General features: G+C 34.2%; 3 protein-coding genes across 5 annotated transcripts; 2 read left to right on the plus strand and 1 right to left on the minus strand.

Annotated features, from left to right (window-relative positions):
* Nucleotides 1-107: 107 nt before the first annotated feature.
* On the minus strand, nucleotides 108-8,069 carry LOC100265527 (uncharacterized). Its single transcript, XM_002282791.4, has 10 exons — nucleotides 7,606-8,069; nucleotides 6,589-6,663; nucleotides 5,514-5,567; nucleotides 5,225-5,303; nucleotides 4,997-5,124; nucleotides 2,509-2,592; nucleotides 2,107-2,190; nucleotides 1,503-1,654; nucleotides 1,061-1,211; nucleotides 108-716 (listed from the first exon to the last, which is right to left on the minus strand). Exons 1-10 carry the CDS (start codon nucleotides 7,975-7,977, stop codon nucleotides 261-263), a joined length of 1,635 nt encoding a protein of 544 aa, XP_002282827.2. The 5' UTR covers nucleotides 7,978-8,069; the 3' UTR covers nucleotides 108-260.
* Nucleotides 8,070-9,794: 1,725 nt separating this feature from the next.
* Nucleotides 9,795-14,035, plus strand: LOC100258794 (nucleolar GTP-binding protein 1). The gene is made up of 2 exons (XM_002285427.4): nucleotides 9,795-10,010; nucleotides 11,785-14,035. Exon 2 carries the CDS (start codon nucleotides 11,807-11,809, stop codon nucleotides 13,835-13,837), a length of 2,031 nt encoding a protein of 676 aa, XP_002285463.1. The 5' UTR covers nucleotides 9,795-10,010; nucleotides 11,785-11,806; the 3' UTR covers nucleotides 13,838-14,035.
* Nucleotides 14,036-16,772: 2,737 nt separating this feature from the next.
* LOC100263963 (probable 3-beta-hydroxysteroid-Delta(8),Delta(7)-isomerase) lies at nucleotides 16,773-21,813 on the plus strand. Of its 3 annotated transcripts, none has more exons than XM_002285417.5 (5): nucleotides 16,773-16,944; nucleotides 19,397-19,574; nucleotides 20,887-21,033; nucleotides 21,142-21,250; nucleotides 21,386-21,813. In XM_002285417.5, exons 2-5 carry the CDS (start codon nucleotides 19,427-19,429, stop codon nucleotides 21,648-21,650), a joined length of 669 nt encoding a protein of 222 aa, XP_002285453.1. In that variant the 5' UTR covers nucleotides 16,773-16,944; nucleotides 19,397-19,426; the 3' UTR covers nucleotides 21,651-21,813. The 3 variants fall into 3 exon arrangements, with proteins under 3 accessions (XP_002285453.1, XP_010651243.1, XP_002285450.1); XM_010652941.3 differs by having other exon boundaries at nucleotides 16,830-16,944; nucleotides 19,328-19,574; XM_002285414.5 differs by having other exon boundaries at nucleotides 16,856-16,944; nucleotides 19,420-19,574.
* Nucleotides 21,814-24,661: the final 2,848 nt, after the last annotated feature.

Below are 24,661 nucleotides of genomic sequence, written 5' to 3' on the forward strand. Positions count from 1 at the left end.
GTTTATCCCCACCTAATCCCGATGTAGGTCCAATGACCCTCAAGATTTTAAATCAAATCCATATGATTAAAAATATGCATACATATATTTTGCAACAGAAATAATAATAAGCTCAAGTTTGAAAATGTACTTCATATTTGTTATTTGGATAAAAGTCATAAAAAATACATGAGAAATAAATAGAAATTACAGGCAAATAACCTCAAAAAAGCCTACCACAAAATCAACTATTTCTCAACACATACAATTCTTTTGTACGTTTATAACATCTGCAGCCACTTTTCTCTAATCTTTTGCAGCCAATTCATGGGGAATCTGGACCTTGCTTCTCCTTCAGATGATCGACTTATTTCATCCGTGACTGCTGCTTGGGAATTGGCCAATTCTCTATCGAGTTTAATGCCATCAATTTGATCAGACCCCTTGGGAGGAGTCTCTGGTCTCACTTTTATTTTAACTGGTTTTCCGAGCTTTGATTTATCTTCCATTCTTGCAATTTCAAGAGCCTTTGCACAAACAGGGAAACCCTGATCATCCCAGGACTCTAAAATCACGCCAGAGCCAATGCAGCTTCTTCCCTGGTAGAAGGCTGTGAACTGCCCAGCTGCCAAGCCTTGATCATCTTCAGATAACTGGACAACCGCAACATCCTCATGCCCATCCTCACCTGGTTCCATTGTAAAACTGCAATTGTAGAAACCCGGGCCATGCCGAACCTGAAAAGAGTTCAGTGATACATGTGAACAAAAAGTTGCATTGGAGACTTGGACTCAGAGCATTGGGCTATAAAGGCAGTTTTAGTCCAAAGAGACGAGGATAAACCAAGCGGTCCACATCTGATCTAGAAAATTTCTTTTCTGGCATTTATGGGGTGACCAGAGGCTTAATGGGATTCTGATGGTGCCAAGGTCTAGTGTTGATTCATGCAACAAGAGACGAGCCAAACTAACAGTAGCAGGTAGCATCATAGATGGGCACTACCTCATCAGAAATTCATGAAGACTCCAATCATGGAAATGTTGGAAATCAATGATGGGAATAGGAATTGGAGAATTTCAACCTTGCATTGAAGCTGGTTGATTTGGCCTGGAGGCTCCCTGCTGATCCACTTCAGGGATCCAACACGGAATAATCGCCGCCGTTTGTCTAATGAGAAATAGTTTCTTGATACAAACACTACATTGTTTTTGACATCCTTCTCGACAACATACCTGTACAAGATGCATTTCATGGGAAATGATCAATAATCTTAAGAAATATCGCTTATCACAGGAGCACAGCTAGAATGAACAACAAAGACTGGAACTAAATATCAATAGAGGAATTAAAACAATTAAATGTCCAAATATACAAAATTACTAGAAGTTCAAGAGACTGTTCTGACAAAACAGCTAAGACAGCTTTTGTTTTGTCATTACTAAAACCAAGAATTAAATTGCAAAAATAACATAGTGCAGACTATTTTATAACTCATTCTAGACATATATATTCAGAGCTCTTACCAGGGTCCTCCAGGAAGACGTAGTCCTTGGCGTTGACCAATAGTGTAGAACCAAAATCCCCGGTGTTTGCCAAGGAGATCTCCTGTCTCAGCTTCCAATATGATACCTTCCTTCTCCCCAATGTGTCTTGCAACAAATTCACTGAACTTTATCTACAATATAACCCAGTTTGAATAAGAAATGTCACTATTTGCAACCTCACTTGAGCAACCAGAACCAATGTTTGAAGTGGATGAAGTTACTGCTACTCGATACAAATTCAGAATGGAGACTGAATATTACCAGGGTAAAATGGCAAGTATAAAATGAATCAAAAACTATTTTTCTGAACCCAATTCATTTAGCCCAGTATCCAAACCAAAAAGACAGAGAAACACCCAAAGAATAAGTTACAGTTAGAATTAGAAAGACTATCTGAAACTTAAGGGCCAATATTTATTTACCATTTCCACATACCAAATATGAAGTGAATCTCAGCTTTTCAAACTGTCTTGGCAATAAGAAACTATTTTCTTGTTCTTATGCACAAGAAAAAATGCTTTTTAAATTAGATATATGGCAAAATTTCTTCATATGGATAATGATGCACCCTTCCAGGACATACCTTCCCAAGGAAACAAATTCCTTGTGAATCCTTTCTATCTCTGTTAGGCAGATCCAATTTTGTAGCAAGACTGCGGACTTCATCCTGTGGATAATAGCTTGGATTTTAAAAGAAGAAAATATTAAAGAAACAGGCAGAAGATTTTTGGTAGAGTGCTGTTACAATCTTCCTAAAATACCGAGGATGAAAGTTCTAGCACCTATTAGTATTAGTAATTAAAAACCCAATTTATCAAAGACAAAATAGTCAAATTAACAAGAATTGTGAAGAACTATACACTCATCTCCAATGTGGTTAAGTATTATACAAGCAAGTCAACATAGAGATCTCATCAACATTCTTATACAATACCATGCTTCACTTTTTTGTCAACATGAGCATAAGAAACTAGTCCCACCTAACCTTTGGGATACATCCAAGAGGGAAAATAAGTCGTTTAAGCTGGATCTGAGAGAGATGTGAAAGGAAGTAGGTCTGGTCCTTGACCTGAAAAGCCAAAAACTACAGATAAAAAACAAGCTATATATGCAAATAAAAAACTCCCTTAAACATGTAATAAACAACACAATAACACTAATTAAACATAATTTAAAAGCTCCAAATTGTTAAAAAAAAGAAGAGGAATTCATGGTGCTAAGAATTTGTGTCAAGAAGGTAGACTTTCCAAGAACTAAAATTTATCAACTCATATCAAAACGGTTCAAAAAAGTGACCTCATGATTTATGTTGGTTGTTAATCACACATATTCTCAGGGAACTAAGAATTGTAAGTTCTCAATTAAAACTAGGGATAAAGCTTGAAAACCTAAAGGTTTTAGGGTAAGCAGAATTAAAAATTAAATATTTGCAATGTAACTCAAGCAAAACTTTTTTTTTTCATAGGGTGCACCCATAAATATAACTTGAGTAAAACTTGAATTTGAGTTGAGTGAATAATGACAGTTCAGAGATGCCCATGCAAATTCACTACCTTGCATCATCATTGTAAGAAAGTACTCATGTTGATCATAAATCAAAGCAGGACAACCAAATAACCCTCCTATTCTGTAAATATTCCATTTTAACATGATTTAATTTCCAGTAAAATAAATTCTAAAAAATTAAAAAAAAAACAAAAAAAAACGGAAAAAAGGGGGAAAAAACTAAACAAAACTAAATAATCTTAGTAGACGACAATCATATCAAGACAAATTTACAATCTGGGTCAGACTTGATATTTCACTTCAGTCAACAACAGCTATAATGGTTTTTCTGTGCATGGTCAAATGTAGTGCTCACTTCATGATAAGTAATTAAACCTCCTATGGAGATACTCACACATATCAACTTTGAGAAAATAAAAATAAAATTCCTCAAGCAAAACCTTTTTTTTTTCATAGGCAAATAGATATTACTGAAAAGTGCCTAACAAAAAACGGGGGCGCACCCACGAATGTAAGTAGAGTAAAACTTGAATTTGAGTGGAGTGAATAATGACAATTCAGAGATGCCCATGCAAATCCACTACCTTGGCCTGATCATTGAAAGAAAGTGCTCATGTTGATCATAAATCAATGCAGGACAACCAAATCAAAACCCTCCTATTCTGTAAATATGCCATTTTAACATGATTTCATTTACAGTAAAAAAATTCTTAAAAAATTAAAAATTTAAAAAAATTGGAGAAAAAAGACACTAAAGTAAACTAAATAATCTAAAAGAATAGTAGACAACAATCACATCTGGACAAATTTACATCTGGGTCAAACTTGATATTTCACAACAACTATAATCATAGTTTTAAAGGCGCAATAGAAGGCGCAAGGCGCAACACAAGGCATGCACCTAAGTGAAGTAAAATGTGACTAGGGATGCATACCAATTTTATAATATATGATTCAAAATCTTAATCCAATCGATAAAAAATTTAAGATTCCAAACATTTAAAGAGACATTCAATTTTTAAAAAAAAAGTAATGAAATTATATCAATTTCAATATACATTTAGAATTTTATTTTTTTTATAAGTATATACATTTAGAAATTTCAAAATTAAAAATGTTTAAAAAAGAAGAATAAAATTGACAAGGCACACATCTTCAATAAGGTGCATGTCGTGGCAAGCAAGGCACTATAACTAGGGAGTGGTTGCACCATGCGCCTTGCGCTTGGTCCAGTATAGTGCTCACTTCATGCTATGTAATTAAACCTCCTATGGAGATATTCACACATCAACTTCGAGAAAATAGAAATAAAATAATTTAACTGGTGCATTTTGCTCCATTTTATTTCTAAATTCAGAATATAAAATTATTAAATTTGATCCATCTTTTGGATATATAGAACTTGATTCTTAAAAAACACAACCTTCCACTCAACCTCACTGCATTTGAGCCAAGAGAAAGTGTTTATTGGTATATTCAACGTAAGGTGCATATTGATATCTAAACACTCTTATTTTGTTACCAAAAAAATTATTTTTTAATGTCATATTAGTGTGAAGGCATCAGAAACACGTGTGATACCTGGAACTATAGAAAATCTACATGTATATAATGAGAAAATTTTAAAATATTAAAAGAAAAAGGAAGGAATCAGAAATTTTGACCCGGGGTTAGGAATAAAAAGAAAGAAAGTTATATTGATGATATATCACAAGTCTTGTATTTTAGAGCATAAAATTCCAAAGGATGCTTCTTTTTTCTTACTTATAGACCACTAATTAATAACAAATCTAAGCGTTGATTGAGTGACAGAGGAGTTTAATGGAAAGAACAAAAGAGTCAATATCGGACAACGATCAATAGGATAAATCTCATACAAAGATTATTAAAAAAGAGAGAGGAGTAGAAAGAAAGAGAAAAAGTAATGTGTAAGGAAAAGTCAGAAAATGTGTATCTCACATAGGTACCATATCCTTAGACAGTTCCAGAACAGAGGGTTTATCCATTTGATCTGTAAATGAGTGAACAACATTTGCATAATGTCCAGAAGCGACATAGTCAAATTCCTTACTGCTGATGGCATCCATAAATGCACCTGAAAATAACATAACCATAAAGACAAGGAAAAAAATTTGAAATTCAGGTATGACAGCACAATAGCAAAATAATACATCCTATAAATTCAGCCTATATACCAAATTTTATTCTTGTATTGCAAAGAACATCTGGGTTAGGAGTTCGGCCACATCGATACTCCTCAATAATGTAAGACACCTGAAACATGGACCAGCAATTTTCAAAATTTCATCCAGACAGCAAAAAAGAACGCTACCAAGGAAGGTGACAGACTAAATGATATAAAAACTACACAACATAGACAGTAGACACTATATGTAACTGACAAGTGACACAACTTTCAATTGACAATATAGCAAGGAGTGTCCATATAACAATCCAAAGAACATTCAGAGGGGACATACATACCACATTTTTCCAGTATTCATCTGTCAAATGCACAACTTCTAATGGTACATCAACCTGAAAGTAAACATCATTCAAATTTAGTTTGAAGGCCTCTCTTATGCATAAAGTATGCCAGGATTATCAAGACAAGCATTTGTCTATCATATACATAGAAAATGTCTTGCCCTGTCATAACTAATAACTAACAATAGCCCTTCATTAAAAAAATCATGGATAGAATTCATTCATGAGAATTAACAAAAAAGGATGACTTTGCAAATGAAAATAGAGAAATTTAAGTGATGGAATGAAAATAAGACATCAATTTCATTTGCTTACTAAGCAAAAAACTATAAACTGCAAGTTAGTAGAATCACAAAAACATGAAGATCATCAGATTGATGCTTTATCTGGAAAATTAGATGAAGAGAAAGATGTGCACTTTCCTAAGAAACATGCTCTACTGGGGTATCTGCACTGCAACTTAACAGAGGAGCAGCTACCCTTTGCCCAAGGCAGCATATCCATACTGATATGTGAAACACAAATACTCATTGGGTACAGAATGACAGCTTTAGATACATGCCACTTGTATTCCAATTTTCAAATTTTGATTTAAAACTTGGACAAGTTCCAGATATGCATAGGACACAGCTGATAAGTCTAAGATAAGGGTAGGTTTAAAAAGATATTACTTCAGATAAAACAAAACTAAGCTTCTTAATGAATTTTAAAAGTGAGAATCATGTTGCATTAGAAAATGGTCAATTTCAATTACTGGAAGCTATCATTTCTTATGATCTGCAGAGAGAGACTTGTGTCAAATTTGATTTTCAGGATTAACAATTGCTACAAGTCAAATATTGTATTTTAGGCAATAATAATAATAACTTATTTTTATCATGGCTCAATTTAATATAATATGTAATATACTCTTGTATAACTATGTCAAATCCTACATCTAAAAGCTTGTTCATATTGCATCATATCCATGTTCAGTATCTGCATCAATGGTAAAAAAGTGACTCTCATCATACCCCAGGAAAATAAAAAACAAAACAAAAACAATAATTATAAAAAAGAGAAAAAAACTGACCTGATCACATACAGCTTTTGCATACTTCAAATCATCTTCCCATGGGCACTCACTCCAAAAGTTCTCAAAGTCTTCCTACAAAAAATCAGAACCATATCCAACTAAGAATTTTTCCCATGTGCAGAAAAGCCAATGGGATGAACTTATGAAAGCCAATCTTTTGTGAAAAGGTATTAACTGGCATCACCAAGAAACCACATTGGAAAACAGTACTTATAGAAGATTCATCGCAATAAGGAAAATGACACCAGATTTAAAGACGGAACTCAGTATGAGAGAGTCGACTCAACTTTGCAGTTGCTTGAATGGTGTTCTTTAGTTTTCTTGATCCTGAATAATGAAAAACCTTAATACATTTTATCTTATTTCCCAACATTTCCTCAGTAACCAGAGGGAAACTTACAGAAATCAATCGTGTGGCCTATGTTCTCTATCCTGGTTTTACAACATCAAAGATAAAACACCTTAATTCCATGAAGACAAATAGTCAGGATGAGTTTTGTAGGGGTGTATTATAGTTCAGAGAATGAAAGCACCAATATTTAGAAATTCCAATTCCTTTTCTTAGGCCTTGCTGGATTTTCTCAGAAGCCAAGCAGAAATTAGTAAAACGAGATTCTGGGTCCTACATTTTATGTTCTTGTTTCCCAAAATCAAAAAGGAAAAAGCTTAACTCACCAAAGCTAAACAGTCGTATTGTGGCTTGCGGAATTGCAGTTTAAACAACAAAGACACAAAATTTTCAATAACTTTAATCCATTCTTGTTTCTTTCTCCAATAATTTCTGAGCAACCAATCAGAAATTCACAGAACCAGATATTGAATCTTCTATCTTACCTTGTTATTGTTTCATTGAGACAAAATTTAAAAAATCTCAACTCAAGAAAGCCGAACAGCCACTTGCTAGAGGGCAGTTTAAACAACGAACAAGGTAATATCGTTCAAAATTTGCAATTCATTTTCAAATGTTTTTCCAACATTACTCAGCATCCAAACATGAACCGAAAGCGAACCCACCTGGAACCAAATCTTGAGGTAGAAAGCAGTACAGGAGTGACCAGCGGCATGCAGGAGGCGGAGGGCGACGCTGCTGTCGACGCCGCCGCTGAGCAGAACTGCAATCTTGAGGCGATTATTAGGCAGAGAGCAAGAGAGATAAGGCTGAAGATCGGCATTGAACAAGTTGCTGGGAGGAGTGGTGATGGTGGTGGTGCCGCTGGCCGCGGCGGAGGTGGCGGCAACGGCGGCGGTGGTGATGGATGGTCTAAGGTTTGGGAGGAAGCAGAGAGAGAAGGGTTTGGGAGAGAAGAGGGAGATACAGAATCTGAGATTAGGGTTTCGGAGAGAGAGTGAAGTGAGAGATGGAGTTGCCGCCATTCTGAGCATCATGCTTCATTAGTCTCTGTTTGGAGATAACAGAAAACATAGCCGATAAAAGGCAGATTTTTTCCCTTTTTAGACACCAATAACGCGTGTTTTGCACAGATTTAAAAATTATCCTCCAAATTTCTTAAATACAACATTGGAAGGTGTTGGTTTGAATGAATGGAGATATCATGAGCTCCACGAGCTCTGCACGTGACTTCTATTTTTATAAGTCCAATAAAAAAACTATAATATTGGTATTTAAGAAGTTTCAATAATAATTTGATCGATTTTAAATTTGATAAAACAATGTCCAAAACACGAAATAGGTTAGAAGAGTAAAATGTATGAAACCCTATTATTTATACTAAAAATGTTAATAATATTATTATTATTGCTATTATTACAAATTTTTCCTTTTTTTAACACAATCATGAAATTTATATAATATCTATTTTTTTTAATACATTTATAATTATATAAAAATAAATTTATGTTTTTTCTTTTTCTCATTTTTAACTCATACCAAATTTTAAAAATTTATCAATGTTTTCCCACACTAAACAAGTCATCGATTGAAAAAAAACTATTGTGAATGCAATATAATAAATATATAAATTATATGTTATTAAATTTTAAAATAATCATAAAAATAAAATTATATATGATTAAAAACATTTTAAATATTTCATCATAATTATTAATTTTTCATATAAAAATTATTACTATTCTATTTAATTTTAAAACATAAAATAAGAAATATATTTAAATCATATTTAATCGTTTTTAAAATATAAAAATAAACTTTAGTGAAGTAATTGATTTAGAACTAGTATTACTAACTTTAGTGTAGATATAAAAAAAATATCAAAATATTAAATTTAATTAAAATTAATTATAAATTTATATAATTTTTATATCATAAGTAAAATGAGTATGAAGTAAAATATAAAAATTATTTATTAACTTTAAATCTATTTTTTATCATCATTTTTTCTTTATTTTTATTTTTCCCCTCTATTTATTTTTCTTCAAAATTTTAAAGAACAAAAAATAACCTTGATATTTCATATTTTTAGGTTTTATATTTTAACATATAAATGGATATTTTCTTTTTTCCTTCCACTTTTCCCTCTATTTATTTTTCGTCAATTTTTTCATGAATCAAACATAATTAAATAAATAAATTCATATTTTTCAGCAGATGCTATGGGGTGTAGCAAATCCATATACTTTAAATACAAATGCAATTGGACAAGTAATCATGGATTCGTGATGCCAATTAAAAAACCGGTCTTAGAGTTCCTTTGCAAGTCCCATCTTCACTAGCACCCGACACACAACATATTGAGATCGAGTTGATAGTAGTCGTGAATTGTCAAAGGTATCAAAGGTATTAGGTCCTATAATAAATGGATTAAAATTTGCTTAGTCAACTTTTTCTATTATGACTTACTTTGATGTATTAGAGGTATACACACCATGAAAAGTGTTTAAATCTTTAAGTTGAACACATTTTTCCTCATTTCTGTTACTTTTTAATAAATTTATTAGCTATGAAAATACTAAAAAAAATATATATAATTTATTTTATCATCATTATAAATGATTTTTTTATTTGTCATGGTTTGAAAGCAACAATTTTATTCTATTTTTGTTAGGATTATGGAAGAGTTGCACGAGGAGAAAGGGGAAGAAAGGTTAAGAGAATAATAGGTAAACAAAAAGAGATTAGGGCTTATTTGTTTTTCATTTACTCCTCTTCATAAAATATACTGCCTTAAAAAAAAAAGAAAGTTGAGAACTTGTATGATGGGTTTGGGCCAGACTTGTCTTGGGCTGGCCCATTTAAATGGATGTGAAGCCCTTCATGTCGGTCCTAGCTCCTAAGCGCATAAAAACCCTAGCACATTCAAACACTAAAACCCTAATTCTCATCTCTGCAAAGAGAGGAGAAGCGAGAGAGAAGCCACGCCGTCGCCGCCGCAAGATATTGGCGGAGAACCAATCTCCGGAAGCCGCTCTGCTCTATTCCTCCTTTATCCTCTTCGTTTAAGGTAGCAGCGCCGTCTCTCTCTCTCCCTCTCTCTTTTTTTTTTTTTCCCTCCTGATTTCTATTTTTTAATATTTTCTGATTTGATTTGTGTTGTTTGTTTTCACTCTGATATAATGATTACGATTTCGTATTTGGGCATTATGGATGATGAGTTGATTGAGAATATTAGATGAATAGAGTGGTGGATGCAAAAGGTTATTTTTCTTTTATTTTTTAGCAAGTGGTGATATGTATGCGGGTTTGTGTTTTGATCTTCATAGATGCTATCCAAAATTTCAAACACTAATTGGGAAATTTGTGCATTTGTGCAGCTCAATTTCTATTGTTTTGATGTTCTGCTACATTTTTCCTGAGATTATTTCTGGAAAGGAACGGCTTTGAGAAATTTTCAGTTGAACCCAAGAGCTGAATCAGTTTCTGTGTTGGTTTGGTTTTTGGAAAATTCACATGGGTCTGTTAGTTTTTTTGCTTACTAATTAGGCCACTCAACTATTAATGTGGTCTTCGAATGCAGTATGAAAATCAAAACATCAACGCGAAGATAAATAACTTCAATGTATAGTGGTATAGGATTTTCACATTATTAGGATTCTTGATCTAATGAAGTATGGAGTCTCGAAAATCTAGTCTATAATGGCCCTTGCTATTCAATACTGTATATAATCTTAATGTAAAATGATTGGCTTCTCTCCCTAGTAGGGGTATAGCGACTAACCTGAAAGGTTAGAACTTTGAACATGGTAAATAAACATTGCATGTCAATATGGTTATATAATACAAATAGAAAGCGATGCCTGTGCATTATGACTGTCCCTTTTTCAGCATATTGATTTGTGGACTTGTAAGGAACTTGGAGGTTTTAGCACACTCTCTACTCACTGAGTAGATAGAGCTTGGAACAAATCGTTATGGTTAATTGTCTTGAAAGTTTATGAAATCTTGAGGTGACTCTATTTATTAAATATCATATTTTACTGGGGGATTTCATTGAAAGGTCATTTGGTTATGCATGTATGACATTGATTAATACATATTTTTACCTCAATTTTCCATCTTTCCATGGATTTTGTACGCGAAGATGTGTTTGTTCATATGTTTATGTATATGCATTTTTATTTGTTTAACAATGTGGAGGAAGAAATTTTTTTTGCAATAAATGATAAGGAAAGATAGGAAAATGATACCTGATCTAATCAACTATGAATCTAACTGATGGAATTCAAGTGAATCTGGCATCTCAGGAATATAGATGTAGGGGAGTGTTGTAGAAGCCTGTGTAAGAAGTGATGTTTTGCTGCAAATTCTCTATTCTAAGGTTTTTGTGTACTTCTGATATTTGCTGTTTCATAAGTTCTCTATTTTCCCACCACAAACTACACACCCCCTTTTCCAAGGAAAAAAAAAACGAAAAAAAAAACTATGATTTGTTAAAGTGAAGGGATGGGTGTTCCTATATTTTTCATTTTGTTGCCTTGGGCGTCTTTTACGTATCACATTGTGGAAAAACTTTGATATGATATCAACATTATCTTCATAGCTGTCAATACCTTATCCAACAAGATTGATATACTTTTGTCTCATGATCACATTTTTGGGAAAGGAAATGGAGTCTTGCTTTTCCTGCTTGATGAATGAAATATAGTCTTGCTGTGATATAAACAGAGGATGAGATGCACAGCCTAATTGATATGAATATGCTCATGTTCATCTTTCTTTCAGAATTTACATTTGTGTTTCTCCCTGGAATCTTAAATCTGCTCTATATTTTGTCACAGAGTACACAATATAAGTTAAAAAATGGTGCAATACAATTTCAAGAAGATTACAGTGGTCCCCAATGGGAAAGAATTCATTGACATCATCCTCTCTCGCACCCAGCGTCAAACACCAACAGTTGTTCACAAGGGTTATTCCATTTCCCGCCTTCGTCAGTTTTACATGCGTAAAGTAAAATATACTCAACAGAACTTTCATGAGAAGCTTTCTACCATCATTGAGGAGTTCCCTCGGCTGGATGATATCCACCCGTTCTATGGTGACCTTCTTCATGTCCTATATAACAAAGACCACTACAAGCTTGCTCTTGGCCAAATCAACACTGCAAGGAACCTTATCAGCAAGATTGCCAAAGATTATGTGAGGTTGTTGAAGTATGGTGATTCGCTCTACCGCTGCAAGTCTCTAAAAGTTGCTGCTCTTGGCCGCATGTGCACTGTGATAAAGCGGATTGCCCCCAGTTTAGCTTACCTTGAGCAGATCAGACAACACATGGCAAGGCTACCCTCAATTGACCCAAATACCCGGACAATCTTGATTTGTGGCTACCCAAATGTTGGGAAGAGTTCATTCATTAATAAGATCACTAGGGCTGATGTGGATGTTCAGCCCTATGCATTTACTACGAAGTCACTCTTTGTAGGTCACACAGACTATAAATACCTAAGATACCAAGTGATAGACACACCGGGGATATTGGACCGGCCATTTGAAGACCGTAACATTATTGAGATGTGCAGTATCACAGCTTTGGCACACCTACGAGCTGCTGTCTTGTTTTTCTTGGACATCTCAGGTTCATGTGGGTACAGCATTGCTGCACAGGCAGCTCTTTTTCACAGCATCAAGTCTTTGTTTATGAACAAACCACTCATCATTGTCTGCAATAAGACTGACTTGCAGCCATTGGAGGGTATATCAGAAGAAGACGCGAAGTTGGTCATGGAGATGAAAGCTGAAGCTATGAAGACTGTTATAGGTCAAGGAGGTGATCCTTTGAATGACGAGGGGGTGCTGTTGACCATGAGTACTTTGACTGAGGAGGGGGTGGTTTCAGTGAAAAATGCAGCTTGTGAGAGGTTATTGGATCAGAGGGTGGAACTGAAGATGAAGTCTAAGAAGATGAATGACTGTTTGAATCGGTTTCATGTTGCAGTGCCAAAGCCTCGAGACCAAAAGGAGCGGCCACCCTGTATACCTCAGGCAGTTTTGGAAGGTATGGCAAAGCAGCAAGCAGCTGAAAAGGAAAAGAGGAAGCTTGAAAGGGATTTGGAGGAAGAGAATGGTGGTGCGGGTGTGTACTCTGCTAGTTTGAAGAAGCACTACATTTTGAAAAATGATGACTGGAAGGAAGATATAATGCCAGAAATTCTTGATGGCCACAATGTTTATGACTTCATTGATCCTGATGTCTTACAAAGGCTTGAAGAGTTGGAACAGGAAGAAGGGCTTCGGGCAGAGGAGGAAGATGATGATTTTGAGATGGATGGGAAAGAGTTGACCCTGGAGGAGCAAGAAGCATTGGCTGAGATCAGGAAAAAGAAAAGCTTGCTCATTCAACAGCATAGGATCAAGAAAAGCACTGCAGAGAGCAGGCCAACTGTGCCTAGAAAATTTGACAAGGAGAAGAAGTTCACATCAGAGAGAATGGGGAGGCAGTTATCCGCTTTAGGGCTAGATCCCACTTTAGCCATTAACAGATTCCGCAGCAAGTCAAGGGGCCGTAAGAGAGAGAGATCACTTGGCAGGGGTGGTAATGATGGTGATGATGTTATGGATATGGATGTTGACCAACCTAATAAGAAGTTGCGAGCAAGGTCTAGATCTCTGTCAAGGTCAAGGTCCATGTCACGGCCACCAGGTGAAGTTGTTGCAGGGGAGGGCTTCAAGGACTCTGCTCAAAAGGTCAAGGCTCTAAAACTTGCTAAGAAATCTGTCAAGAAGAGGAACAAGGATGCTCGTCGTGGGGAGGCAGATAGAGTTATTCCTACTCTGAAACCAAAGCATTTGTTCTCAGGGAAGCGGTCCATTGGAAAAACCACTAGACGGTGATGTAGTAAAGGTGTCACAGGCATGCTGAATGTTTTTATCAGTTTGTCATTTAATTTTTGTTCCTTTTCGAGCCATTTCTCTCTTGTGTTCACAGTAGTCTTTGTCGATTTCTGGATGCATTTTCTTTATTTGATTGTTAAACAATGGTCTTAATGTTCTTTCTTCACTTGTTTGGAATGGAGCAGCAGTTTTTTGGTATCCTCTCTCATTTGCAGAATCGGCCTATTGAACGCAGAATCTCAACTGACACATGTCAATGGGTCCCCGCAGAATGAACTCCGGGAATGTAGATTAAAAATAAGGAACGAAGTAGGAAAGGCAATATGTGTTGAACCCCTAAACCTTTTTCTCTCTTTTTTTTTTTCTTTTTTTCCTTTTCTCTGAAGAAATTATTTTTTTAAATACAGAAAGAAAAATATCTTGGTTTGTGAAATGAAGAATGGATACGAGCTTTATTTATTTATTTTTTCGTTATGCATAATAGTTTTTTTTGTAAAATAAAGTTACTAATATATGCATTCGGTTACATCAGGTCAAACCAACAATAACTCCAAGTTACTTCAAGTCAAACCAACAATAACTCCAATTTAGGAATTTTTCAACGCTTTGTATCCAGATTTGTAGAGATTGAAGTTATGTTATATGATTTAAGTCTTTGTCTTTAATCCATTATTAGGAGTTGACATAATTTTTCTAATGTATATGAATTTATGAATAAATTATATATGATGTCATTAATTAATAGATTTCATTATAGATTCAAAAAGAACTCTTTGAAATGAATGTGTGATGTTGAGTGGATGGGTGCCCCTAGATGATAATCGCAGTAGATGCAATCAAAATTTAGAAAGTTCATATTAAATGCTTAAGTCAACCTTTAATGCATGCAACAGAAAGAGTCATGTCATAGGACAAGTCATAAGAACAACCCTCGAGTATTTATTATCATAAAAACAAATGTGCAAATTAAATTAAGTTGAAACTTAATTTATCCTCTAAGGTCCAAAGATGATATAGACAACCATACGAGACGTAATATGTTGTACTATTAGTGTGATTGTATCATCAGTGTTGGATATTCGTTTTGTACATCTTTTTATTTCTTATTTTAAATGTTATAGGAAAACAAACTTTTTTAATATTATATAGTTAAAGATAAAGTAAGTAAATATTTCAAAATTTTTAATTATTTATAGATAATTTATTTTTCTTATATCCAAGCTTGTGTTTCTTGCTTTCCCCTTTTTTATGGACATTTAGTCCAACCCAATATGTTCCATGTGGAAGAAATTTAAGAACCTCTAGCACACATCTCTCACTAAAATTTAAGGACTTTGAATAAATAAAGTTAAAACTAAATACACACATAACAACCAACCATTGGAAGCCAGATGAAAATCTTAGCTCTTGAATACAACTTAAGTGACAATTAAATTCTATACCAAATCATATTTATGTGGTTAGACAATATGAGTGATACCTTGTAGGTGATTATAAATGATTATATCTACTTCACTAAATAAAATTAAAGAAAAAGGTAAGATTTTATAGATTTAGAGAAGGGCTTCACAAGCAGGAGAGAGCTCATTGATGTAAAGATCTCATGGATTTTTCTAATGGTTCCCACCACATGATGAAAGACATAGTGAAGGATTCTGGAATTTGGAATCAGTGTGAAACAACCCTGGAAAGTGAAATCAAATCAAATAATATTTCTCAAATATAAATACATAAAATGATAAAATAGATGAAAGTATTTTACATATAATGATAACAAGAAGGTCCAAAGCGATGCCATGGGCACAATGACGATGATGAATACATCCCAACTATGATAAAAAAACAAAAGCCTTTTTTTCTCCCTTTTTATTCCTTCCTTTTATAACAAGTTTTTTTTTTTTTTTTAATTTAAAAATTGTGACTCTTAAGAATAAATAAGTGAGATAAAAAAAAGTGTATTTTTTGAGGAATTATCACATTGGTGTCCTTCTTGATTATTTTCACCAACCGATCCTATTCAATAATTTTTGTTAAATGATTATTATGATCTAAAAAAAAAATTTACAAAACCCATTAAAAAAAGAAAAAAAATCCAATACCCAATGTTTTTAGTAAAAACAAAATGCAAAGGAGAAATAATTAGTTGGTTAAAATGAATGAAATAATCTTCTTATTTATGAGTTTAATCTTTTCCATTATTTTTTTAATATAAATATCCATAATTATTTCAAATATTTACATGAATGAGTTATTTTTAATTTTTTTACCAAAAAAAGAAAAAGAATGATTTATTTTTACCAAAAAAAGAAAAAGAGAATATTTTTATCAAAATGTGGTAAAAAAATGATGGAAGGTGTTAAATTTTCAAAATTGGGTTTTTAAGGTCCTTTTTAATCAAATGATCCAAGGAAAAACATAGATAAAAGAGAAATATTTTTGGATTGTTAAAATCAGGTTTCCATTGGCATCGTTTTCAACTACAATAAAAAATAGAAAAAATTGGAAAAAAAGAGAGAAAAATATGCCATGTTTAATGTTTTTAATTATTTTTATCTTATATTCTAAATATAAATATTTTTAAAACTTTTAAATTTAAGTTTCCAAAATAAAATTTTATTCTAAAAAAATAATGACAACTGTTTCAAAACTTCCCGAATCATTTGTCAAATGGGTGACCAATTAAAAGGGATAAATTAAAAAGAACAAAAAAAATATGAAATTATAAATCTAAATTTATATTTTTTTTACCCATAAAATAGCCATTTTGGATAAGAATATTGTTATTATTTTCTTACAAAAATACATTTTTTTAAAAAATATTGAAAGATATTTAAGTATTATTATTCCAAATTAAAAAAATGATTTAGACTAATTATACAAATTTGAGATTTTTTTTATCCTTTTAATTAATTAATCCTTTTGCAATCAGCTTTCCATCGGCATCATTTTCAATTAAAGAAAAAAAAAAGGAAAATCAAGAAATATCAGCTTTCCATTCACATCATTCGTATATATATATTAATATATATATATATGGAAAGTCTCGTCGTCTCCCTCTGCTGTCGCATTTGAAGCTCTGAGTTGGAGTCCCTTTGGAATACACAGAGGTAGACTCTCTCTCCATCTTTCTTCATTATCATTATTTCTGTTGTTTTCTTTCTCCATTTCTCCAGATCTGACGATATCGATCATTGGCTTCATCTGATTCTTTTAATCGGAACTGTTTGGACTGTAGATTTGGAACTGAAATCTCTCTCTTTTTAAAATTTGATTTGTTTTTCTAATTGTTGTTGATTGCTGTTAGTGAAGTGGAGGGATTTTGTGGTAGATTTTTTGTCTTTTCTTGTTTTTTGAGTTCGGCTGCTCTTCAGTTTTCTGTTTTTGCGGGGCATTTTGAGCTCCATTTTGTTAACAAGCTGTTGCCATTGTGTTCTTGTTGGAGTCTATGTTCTGATTTTAGTGCTCTCCTTATGTTTCGTGGAGCAAGGAGTACGAAAACTGAAGTGCTCTTTTGTATAAAGAAGGGATGTTTGGTTGCTGAGAAAAGTTTAGATTTTCTGTTTGGTTGCCGAGAAAGTTGAGATTTCTGAATGTTTAGGTTTTCTTGGTGAGAAGTGTTGAGTTTTGTTTGGTTGCAGGATAAGTGAGCGATGGAACATAAAAGAGGTCTGTAGTCTATATCGAGTTTCATGTTTTATATTGTTTTCTTTGTTAAGAACTAGTAGATTTTCTGGTGTTTTACATTGGTGATTAGGGGGGTTGAAAAATAACAGTCATTAAAAAAGCAATTTTCAAAAACAGTTATATCATGTATTAGGTCTGTTTGGGAATTGGAAATGTCCTCAATCTATTTTCTATGGTTCCAAATGTTTTTGCAAAATAACGTATGGTGCTTTATTTTCAATTATTTTTTAAAAATAGCCTCAAGGAAATAAGTGAAAACAATTAAAATATGTTATTAGAAAACATTCTGTTTTTCGGGACAAGTTCTCAAAAAACTGTTTAATGTGAAAAAATGACCAAACGTGTTTTCAAGTCTTGAAAACAGTTCCTAAACATGCTCTTAAGTTTTCTGTTGTGTTGAAAAAAAAAAAAAGCCAGGATTTTTGTTTTGTTGCACAGAAAAGGAGGCTAGAATGCATTTTTCTTTTTCTTTTTTAAAGAAAAAATGAATAAGGAAAACATGAGTTTCATCTTTGTGTTGTCTTGATTGTTGAGAAAGTGTGGATTTTCATTTTTTTTCTGCAAATGTTCTCTATTATTTTCATTGGTGAGGAAATGGTAATCTTTCTTGTTTATTTTGAAAACGAGTAAGGGGAAAATGAAGGTTTTTCATTCATACTTTGTTTTGTTTTGTCTGGTAGGTAAGAAATTGAGAATTTTCCGTTTCTTTTTCTGTTTGGTTCCTGCCTTTACCACGTACAGGACTGTATTCCAGAAAGTATTCCCAGTACTGGTTTGATTCCTATTATGCCCTTCTAATGATTAGTTTGATTGTGTGTGTCTTTTTTAGGTGAAACTTTGTGATTCTGCTCTCAATTTGATCGTATTAATTCTAAAAGGAATAAAGGGTATTTTAACTAGCATCCAAAACTGTCAAGTGCAAAATTCAGGTTGGCAGTTTTCAGAGCATCTCCAGTGCCATGCCAATATAGGGTGCTATTGCCAAACAATCACATCACTTTAAAGTATTGGCACTTCAGTGGGAGCTGCCATTATTTGGCATTGTCATTTGAAATTCTATATTTGACGTTCCTTTTAGTGATGCCAATTGCAATGCCACCTTTTAGCGTTTGGTTGAAGAATAATGGTTGGTTAAAAAATTAGCATTTTTCATTGGAACCTTGTGCTAAGATTTGACACTGTTATTTTATCATTTGAATTGGTGAGCAATTATCAATGCCAAAAAATGAGTCAGACAATGTTATTTTAGCATATTTCATTATAGATGCTCTCTTGAGCCTCACAGTATTAGTACCCAGATTTTGATTAGCACCACATATACAGGTTTGGATTTTATGCAGCCCCTATTCACTAGTATTCTTAATCTTGTCTTTTTAGTATGGTAAAGATATGGATACCTATTAATTAACCTTGCCTAGTATTTGCATGTACAAAAAACTAGCTTGATGTCATCAGTTTAGTTATATGATTGTTGTTGATTTATTTATTTTTTCTGATAGGTATGATTGTCATTGATTTATGGTCATCTCTTTGCACAGATAAGCGGATTTTGATATTGTTTCATAGAAAACAAGTGTGAACCATTTGATCAAACTGATATTTTGCATTTTGAATATTAAATTTTGATACCTAAGTTGATGGATTCAGTTCTTTCTTCATGCTAACATAAAGGACAAGGAGACTAGTAAGAAAATGAACAGCCTGAACCCCCTTTTTTTCATTGTTGAACCATGTGAGTGGGGTCTCTTAGGGGGTAATCCATACTGCCAACCATGTTTTTTGAATGCTTAAGGTTTGATATGGCAGGGATTGACACACTGGTGAGGATCTCCATCCAGCCCTGCAATATCAAAACATATTCTAACAACCAAACAGATCCTTCTTTTGACTTTTTGTAGAAGGAGAATGGAGGGAGCGCCTCAAAGCCACCCATATGTGCCAAAAGATCTAAAACTGCCAGGTTATGTGCCAGTTGTCCTCTCACAGTCCACCATTGTCGGAGTTTATGGCCTCTCTTCTCTGCTTGTTGTATCTGTAATATGGATCATCTCTGGTATGCTTTCATTTCATCTCATTTCTTTTTTCTATTCTTGAACATCTGAATGCCAAGATTGACTTTAGTTGGTCGCTTTTGAGCAATTAGCAAACAGGAAGGATTATATTTATGTCCTGGTAGTGCAAAACCATTTCAAGAGTTGCATCCTCAAAGCAAAAGTCACTAAATTTTGTTAGTTTTTGAGGGAAATAATTGCTGAATCTGACTTCAGTAACTTATGTAAACAAGAATATAAAAAGAACTGGAATGGAAAGTAGAGAAATGGCTCTTGATGTCGGGCTCAGGTAGCAAGGAGTTGGGGTGGGGATAGGGGAGGTTAGGTTCAATTTTTAGTAGGGAAAAATGGACGAAAAATACCAATCAGAGAGAGAGAGAGAGAAATGTGATGAAATAAAAAGATACCACATTCACTAACAGGTAAATAATGTCATGCTTACAACTAAGAAACAAATTTGCTCTAATCACTAGTGCTTCCCATATGCAGTAGAAGTACATAAAGAAGCTGCAATTGAATAGGAGAAAGACAGGACAAGGAGGACAGTTGTGACAAACACCCATGTTTGGATTTTGGAAAAAAATTAAGCAAATGACTTAAAAGTTGAATCCTTGCTCAAGGATATTTTCAATAGTTTTCTTTCTGACAGTCAAATGGAGCCTTTGAAGAAATAGAAGTTTGGAGGCAGTCAGATTTGATAGTAGAGATCCTTTTTTTTTTAATAGGTAAAATATCTTGCCTCCATTGGGACTTGAAATTGGAACCTCCCACAAACCCTCCCCATCCTTTACTTGGTCCAGGCCTCAAGGGCATTTGATAGTGCAGATCATAGATGCAACTTTATAGTATGATTTACTTGGATAAAGGACACAAAATCCTTTAGTAAACTCAAAATTGTAAGAGAAACAAATCTAGAATTTCTTTCTGTCATGCCTCAAGCTATCTAGGTACCTCAATCAGAATTTGACTTTACTTGCCTTCTTACTGTTATCTCTGACACGGTTACCATACATTAGGAGCTTGCATCAAAAGTTTAATTGCCTTTTGATATAACTTGGTGCCTAAGAATGCTATGTTCTATTTTTTTGGAAATAAAAACTAATTCAGTCTAAAAGCAGAAAAGAATGATAAGGAAATGGGAACCATGTTATCGTTGCTTCAAATGGCCTAGTATCTTGGTATACCATTGTTGTTGTTGTTGCCATTTGTTGTTGTTATTGCTTTATTATAATCATTAAAACTTTACCTCCTTACATATAGAGATGGTTCTGGAGTATCCATTTACATTTAGTCATCTTCTTTTCCTGATGGCAGGGCGGTTTCCGAAAACATCTAAGATTGATAGATTGCTCATGTGCTGGTGGGCATTCACGGGTCTAACACATGCAATCCTTGAGGGCTATTTTGTGTTCTCTCCAGAATTCTACAAGGATAAAACTGCTTGTTACCTGGCTGAAGTGTGTAAGTTCTCTTTTTACTTCTCTTTTATATGACCTCTATTAAGTAGTTAGGTTGGGTTTAGAGCACTCAGGTCCTTGGTGGATGATGCCTGTAAATAAAAATTGGCAGGGAAAGAATACAGCAAAGGTGATTCAAGATATGCAGCCAGAGATGCTGGCGTCATTGCTGTTGAAGGGATTACTGCAGTTTTAGAAGGTCCAGCTAGCCTTCTAGCACTGTAAGTTCTGATTTTAGAGAATTGTTAAGTTCTTCAAGCTGCAAGAGTCAACTTTATTTCACAGGCCAAGATTTGTTTATATGTTTTGACTGCCATCTCTTCTCTTACCAATCCTCATAATTTGATGCCTGGCAGGTATACTATTGCCACAAAAAGGTCATACAGCTACATACTTCAGTTGACCATTTCTCTGGGGCAGCTCTATGGCACTGCTGTATATTTTATAACATCTTACTTGGATGGTGACAATTTCGCTGCAAGCGCATATTACTACTATGCATACTACGTTTTTGCAAATGCTTTTTGGGTTGTAATACCCTCACTCATTGTTATCCGTTGTTGGAAGAAAATATGTGCAGCATTCCAGGTCCAAGGTCAGCAAAAGACCAAAGTTCGGTAAGGTAAAAAACCAGAATCTCACATTTCCAGATTTGGACTACAATTTAGCAGTTTGTTGTGTATTGATTTAAGATTTTGGTCAATTTATGCCCCAGGAGTGGGTGATTCATAACATTTAACTTTAGTAGCATAACAATTTGAAACATGATGATCTTATTTGCGCCCTTTTTATTTTTAATTTATTCTTCTGAAGCAAGCTTTTGAGGCTATGGTTGATAACTATGTTGGTTGAGTTTTGATTAAGTGGGATTTTTCACTTGCTTTTGGAGCAATAAAGAGGTTCTTCCTGCAACTACTGTTCTATTTTGATATAAGTTCTGATACTGAATATGCCTATGGTCTCAGAGAACATGTAGGAAGTGTGTTAATTGCTCCTCAACACTACTGATGAATGTGGCGGTGGTCTTTAAAACTAAGCATGGGCTGAATTAAGATTTTAATAAATTAATTGGAGTAAAATAAATTAATTGGTTTTTTTTATATGGATTAGTGAAGTACATAGGCCTCAGTGGCATGATGGCCCTGATTTAAGGCATGTGAAGCTTATGTACATTAGCATGAAAATAAACAAATGAAGCTAATGCAAGTTTAGCGTATTAGATATGGTTGCGTGTGATTTCAGTTTGAGCAGAATTATTCTTACGTTCGGTTGGATTGATTCACATGCCTCGATAGTTCAGGAGTTAGCTGGGTTGATTTGGACTTCTGGGTTAATGTAAAAATTGATTGAAAAAATGATTGTTTTTGTGGGTACCAGTGATTTAAAACAGATGAAATGTTTCCTAAATGCAAAACCAATTTTTGAGCTGAAAAGTGATGGTGCTTTCCGGGACAATTACTTTCAAATGACTGAAAGGTGGATTTTTTTTTTTTGGTTTCCGGGAAAAGTGATGCTGAAGAGTACTTTGCAATCCAAAACTCAATGATCAGGTCTAACTGGGAGAATTTCCTTTTCAAATAGCCCCTGAAAAATTCAGAGGGTGGTAAGGAGATGGATCACAATTGCTTCCTCATAGGTGTGCCTCATAGATCCATTACGAATAAAAACTTAAAGAACTGGAAAAATAAGGGACTGCAAATACTCAGGTCTGGCTCAGATCTGTTGAGCTGAGACACAAAATCCAGACTTAATGGTAAAACTTCTGAAACAATTGTGACCCTCTTGGAACTGAAAGATGAATACTGGGAGTATTCTTAGCCAAACTGCCAGAGAATAAGGCTTGAAGCAGGTAGTCCTTCCAAGATTTGGTGTCCAAACCAATAAAGTCTAGCTCCATTTCCCTCAAATTTTCTCAGCAACAAGATTAGGAGAATTAGGGATTCATTTGTTCTCAGAAACACTGTTCATCTTTTAATCCCCTATCTGTGGAATTTACCTCTTTATCCAGAATCATTAACCATACAAAATACTATGCTGTGTTCCAGATAAATTGAAAGAGGGAACTCCTTCAGCTGAATTCTAGAAATGGAAGTGTATGATATTTATTTCTTTCAATTGATTGATATTCACATTTGAAGTGATGATGCCACACATAAATGCATAATTTGATTTTTACGCATTGAATCTACTTGTCATTCCATTAAATATCAAGTTGATCCCACAGTTCTTGGTGGGGTGGTTCTTGAAACAGGGCAGTGTGTGTTTTGCATGTGAATAGAACATTGAGCATGACAGATGGATAGGTGCCTTTAGGAGTTCATCAGCACTGAGGGCCCCTAAATGTAGAAGCTAACCATGGTCTATTGGTCCCCCCTCTATGTGTGAGTCATAGCCGTGCATGGGACCTACCTTACCTGAAATTCAAGGTGAGTATGGGAAAGTTTTTCTGGTGATATTTTTTCCATAATGATCTATGATGTTGTGAAGAGATAATAGTTTCTCATAAGTAGCCAATTCTTTTCATGCCGGAAGGGGAATCTTTGTGGCCTCAAAACATTAGCTAAAAGGGGACAAATGCAGCTTTCACTTCCATTTTGGCAAGCCCTACTAACATCCTTTTTGATGGCTTTTTCTCTGGTGTTTTTATTGGAATGATGCATATTGGAATCTCTCTCATTTGGCCCCTGCATTTTGAAGATAGGGCATTTCCTTTTTCTTTCTTTGTGATGGATGCACATTCTATGACTAGGTTTCTCTTAAGTTGAATAGAAGGCCAGTCCCCAGTAGGGTCAATATCATCACTCCAATGGCATGTTTGCTTATTGGTAGGGTAACCAACATGAACAGAATGAGACTTTGGCAAGACAACAGTAAAGAGAAAGCATAGAAAAGTTGAAACCTTTGGAGTAGCTCCATTGTTTCCTTGCGCCCTTTTTCCCTTTCCTCATTTTTTTTATATTATTGTCTGTCTTGTATCTTTTTCTTGCATATCGACACCTTTGGAAGTGGCTTCATTTAGGATCTATCTATCTCTCTACAATGATCTTGTTCTACCATCAAGCATCTTCACTTTCTTTTACGTACTTCTCATGAATCATATTGCACTTCCTACTTCTTTCTGGTCATTGGTTGCAGTCATTATATTTTGCATATAAACAGGTGTTGTATTACTTGATGAAATGTATAGATGGCTGAATACATCATAGCTTTTCTCTTTGTACCTGGGACTATATCCATATTGATTGCCCTTCTAGTTTTGCCTTGAAACCTTTTAGACTCCTCAACCTTTTTCCTTGTGTGTGATGGAGAAGTTAACTGGAAAAAAGATTGTATATGCCATGAGCAGGATGTACAGGGTCCACTTTTGACAGCCATTAACGCCTGTTTGGTTGATGGAAAACCAACATCATTAAAGGGTTTGATCCATTTTTATGTGGGGTTTGAAGGGTTTGCAATGGTTTAAGAGATTGTAATTTGGGAGAAGGGAGAGAAAAATGGGATGCTGATTCTCTAGTAGGTCTTGATTTGTTAAGGGAAAAATAAAAAGAGAATAAAAAATGAGTATAAACTTGCTAAGTTTTCTCTCATACACTCCTCCTAATTTGTCTTTGGAGAATTTAGATTGGCTTACC

The sequence above is a fragment of the Vitis vinifera genome, chromosome 6 (assembly GCF_030704535.1).
Source record: "Vitis vinifera cultivar Pinot Noir 40024 chromosome 6, ASM3070453v1".
NCBI lineage: Eukaryota > Viridiplantae > Streptophyta > Magnoliopsida > Vitales > Vitaceae > Vitis > Vitis vinifera.

Coding starts and splice junctions, on each gene's coding strand:
- LOC100263963 (XM_002285417.5), top strand. CDS start 19,427: ATGGAGGGAGCGCCTCAAAGCCACCCATATGTGCCAAAAGATCTAAAA. Junction 19,575..20,886: donor TGTAATATGGATCATCTCTG/GTATGCTTTCAT, acceptor TCCTGATGGCAG/GGCGGTTTCCGAAAACATCT. Junction 21,034..21,141: donor TTGTTACCTGGCTGAAGTGT/GTAAGTTCTCTT, acceptor AAAAATTGGCAG/GGAAAGAATACAGCAAAGGT.
- LOC100265527 (XM_002282791.4), bottom strand. CDS start 7,977: ATGATGCTCAGAATGGCGGCAACTCCATCTCTCACTTCACTCTCTCTC. Junction 5,568..6,588: donor CAAAAGCTGTATGTGATCAG/GTCAGTTTTTTT, acceptor GTTTACTTTCAG/GTTGATGTACCATTAGAAGT. Junction 2,191..2,508: donor CTCTTGGATGTATCCCAAAG/GTTAGGTGGGAC, acceptor TATTATCCACAG/GATGAAGTCCGCAGTCTTGC.
- LOC100258794 (XM_002285427.4), top strand. CDS start 11,807: ATGGTGCAATACAATTTCAAGAAGATTACAGTGGTCCCCAATGGGAAA.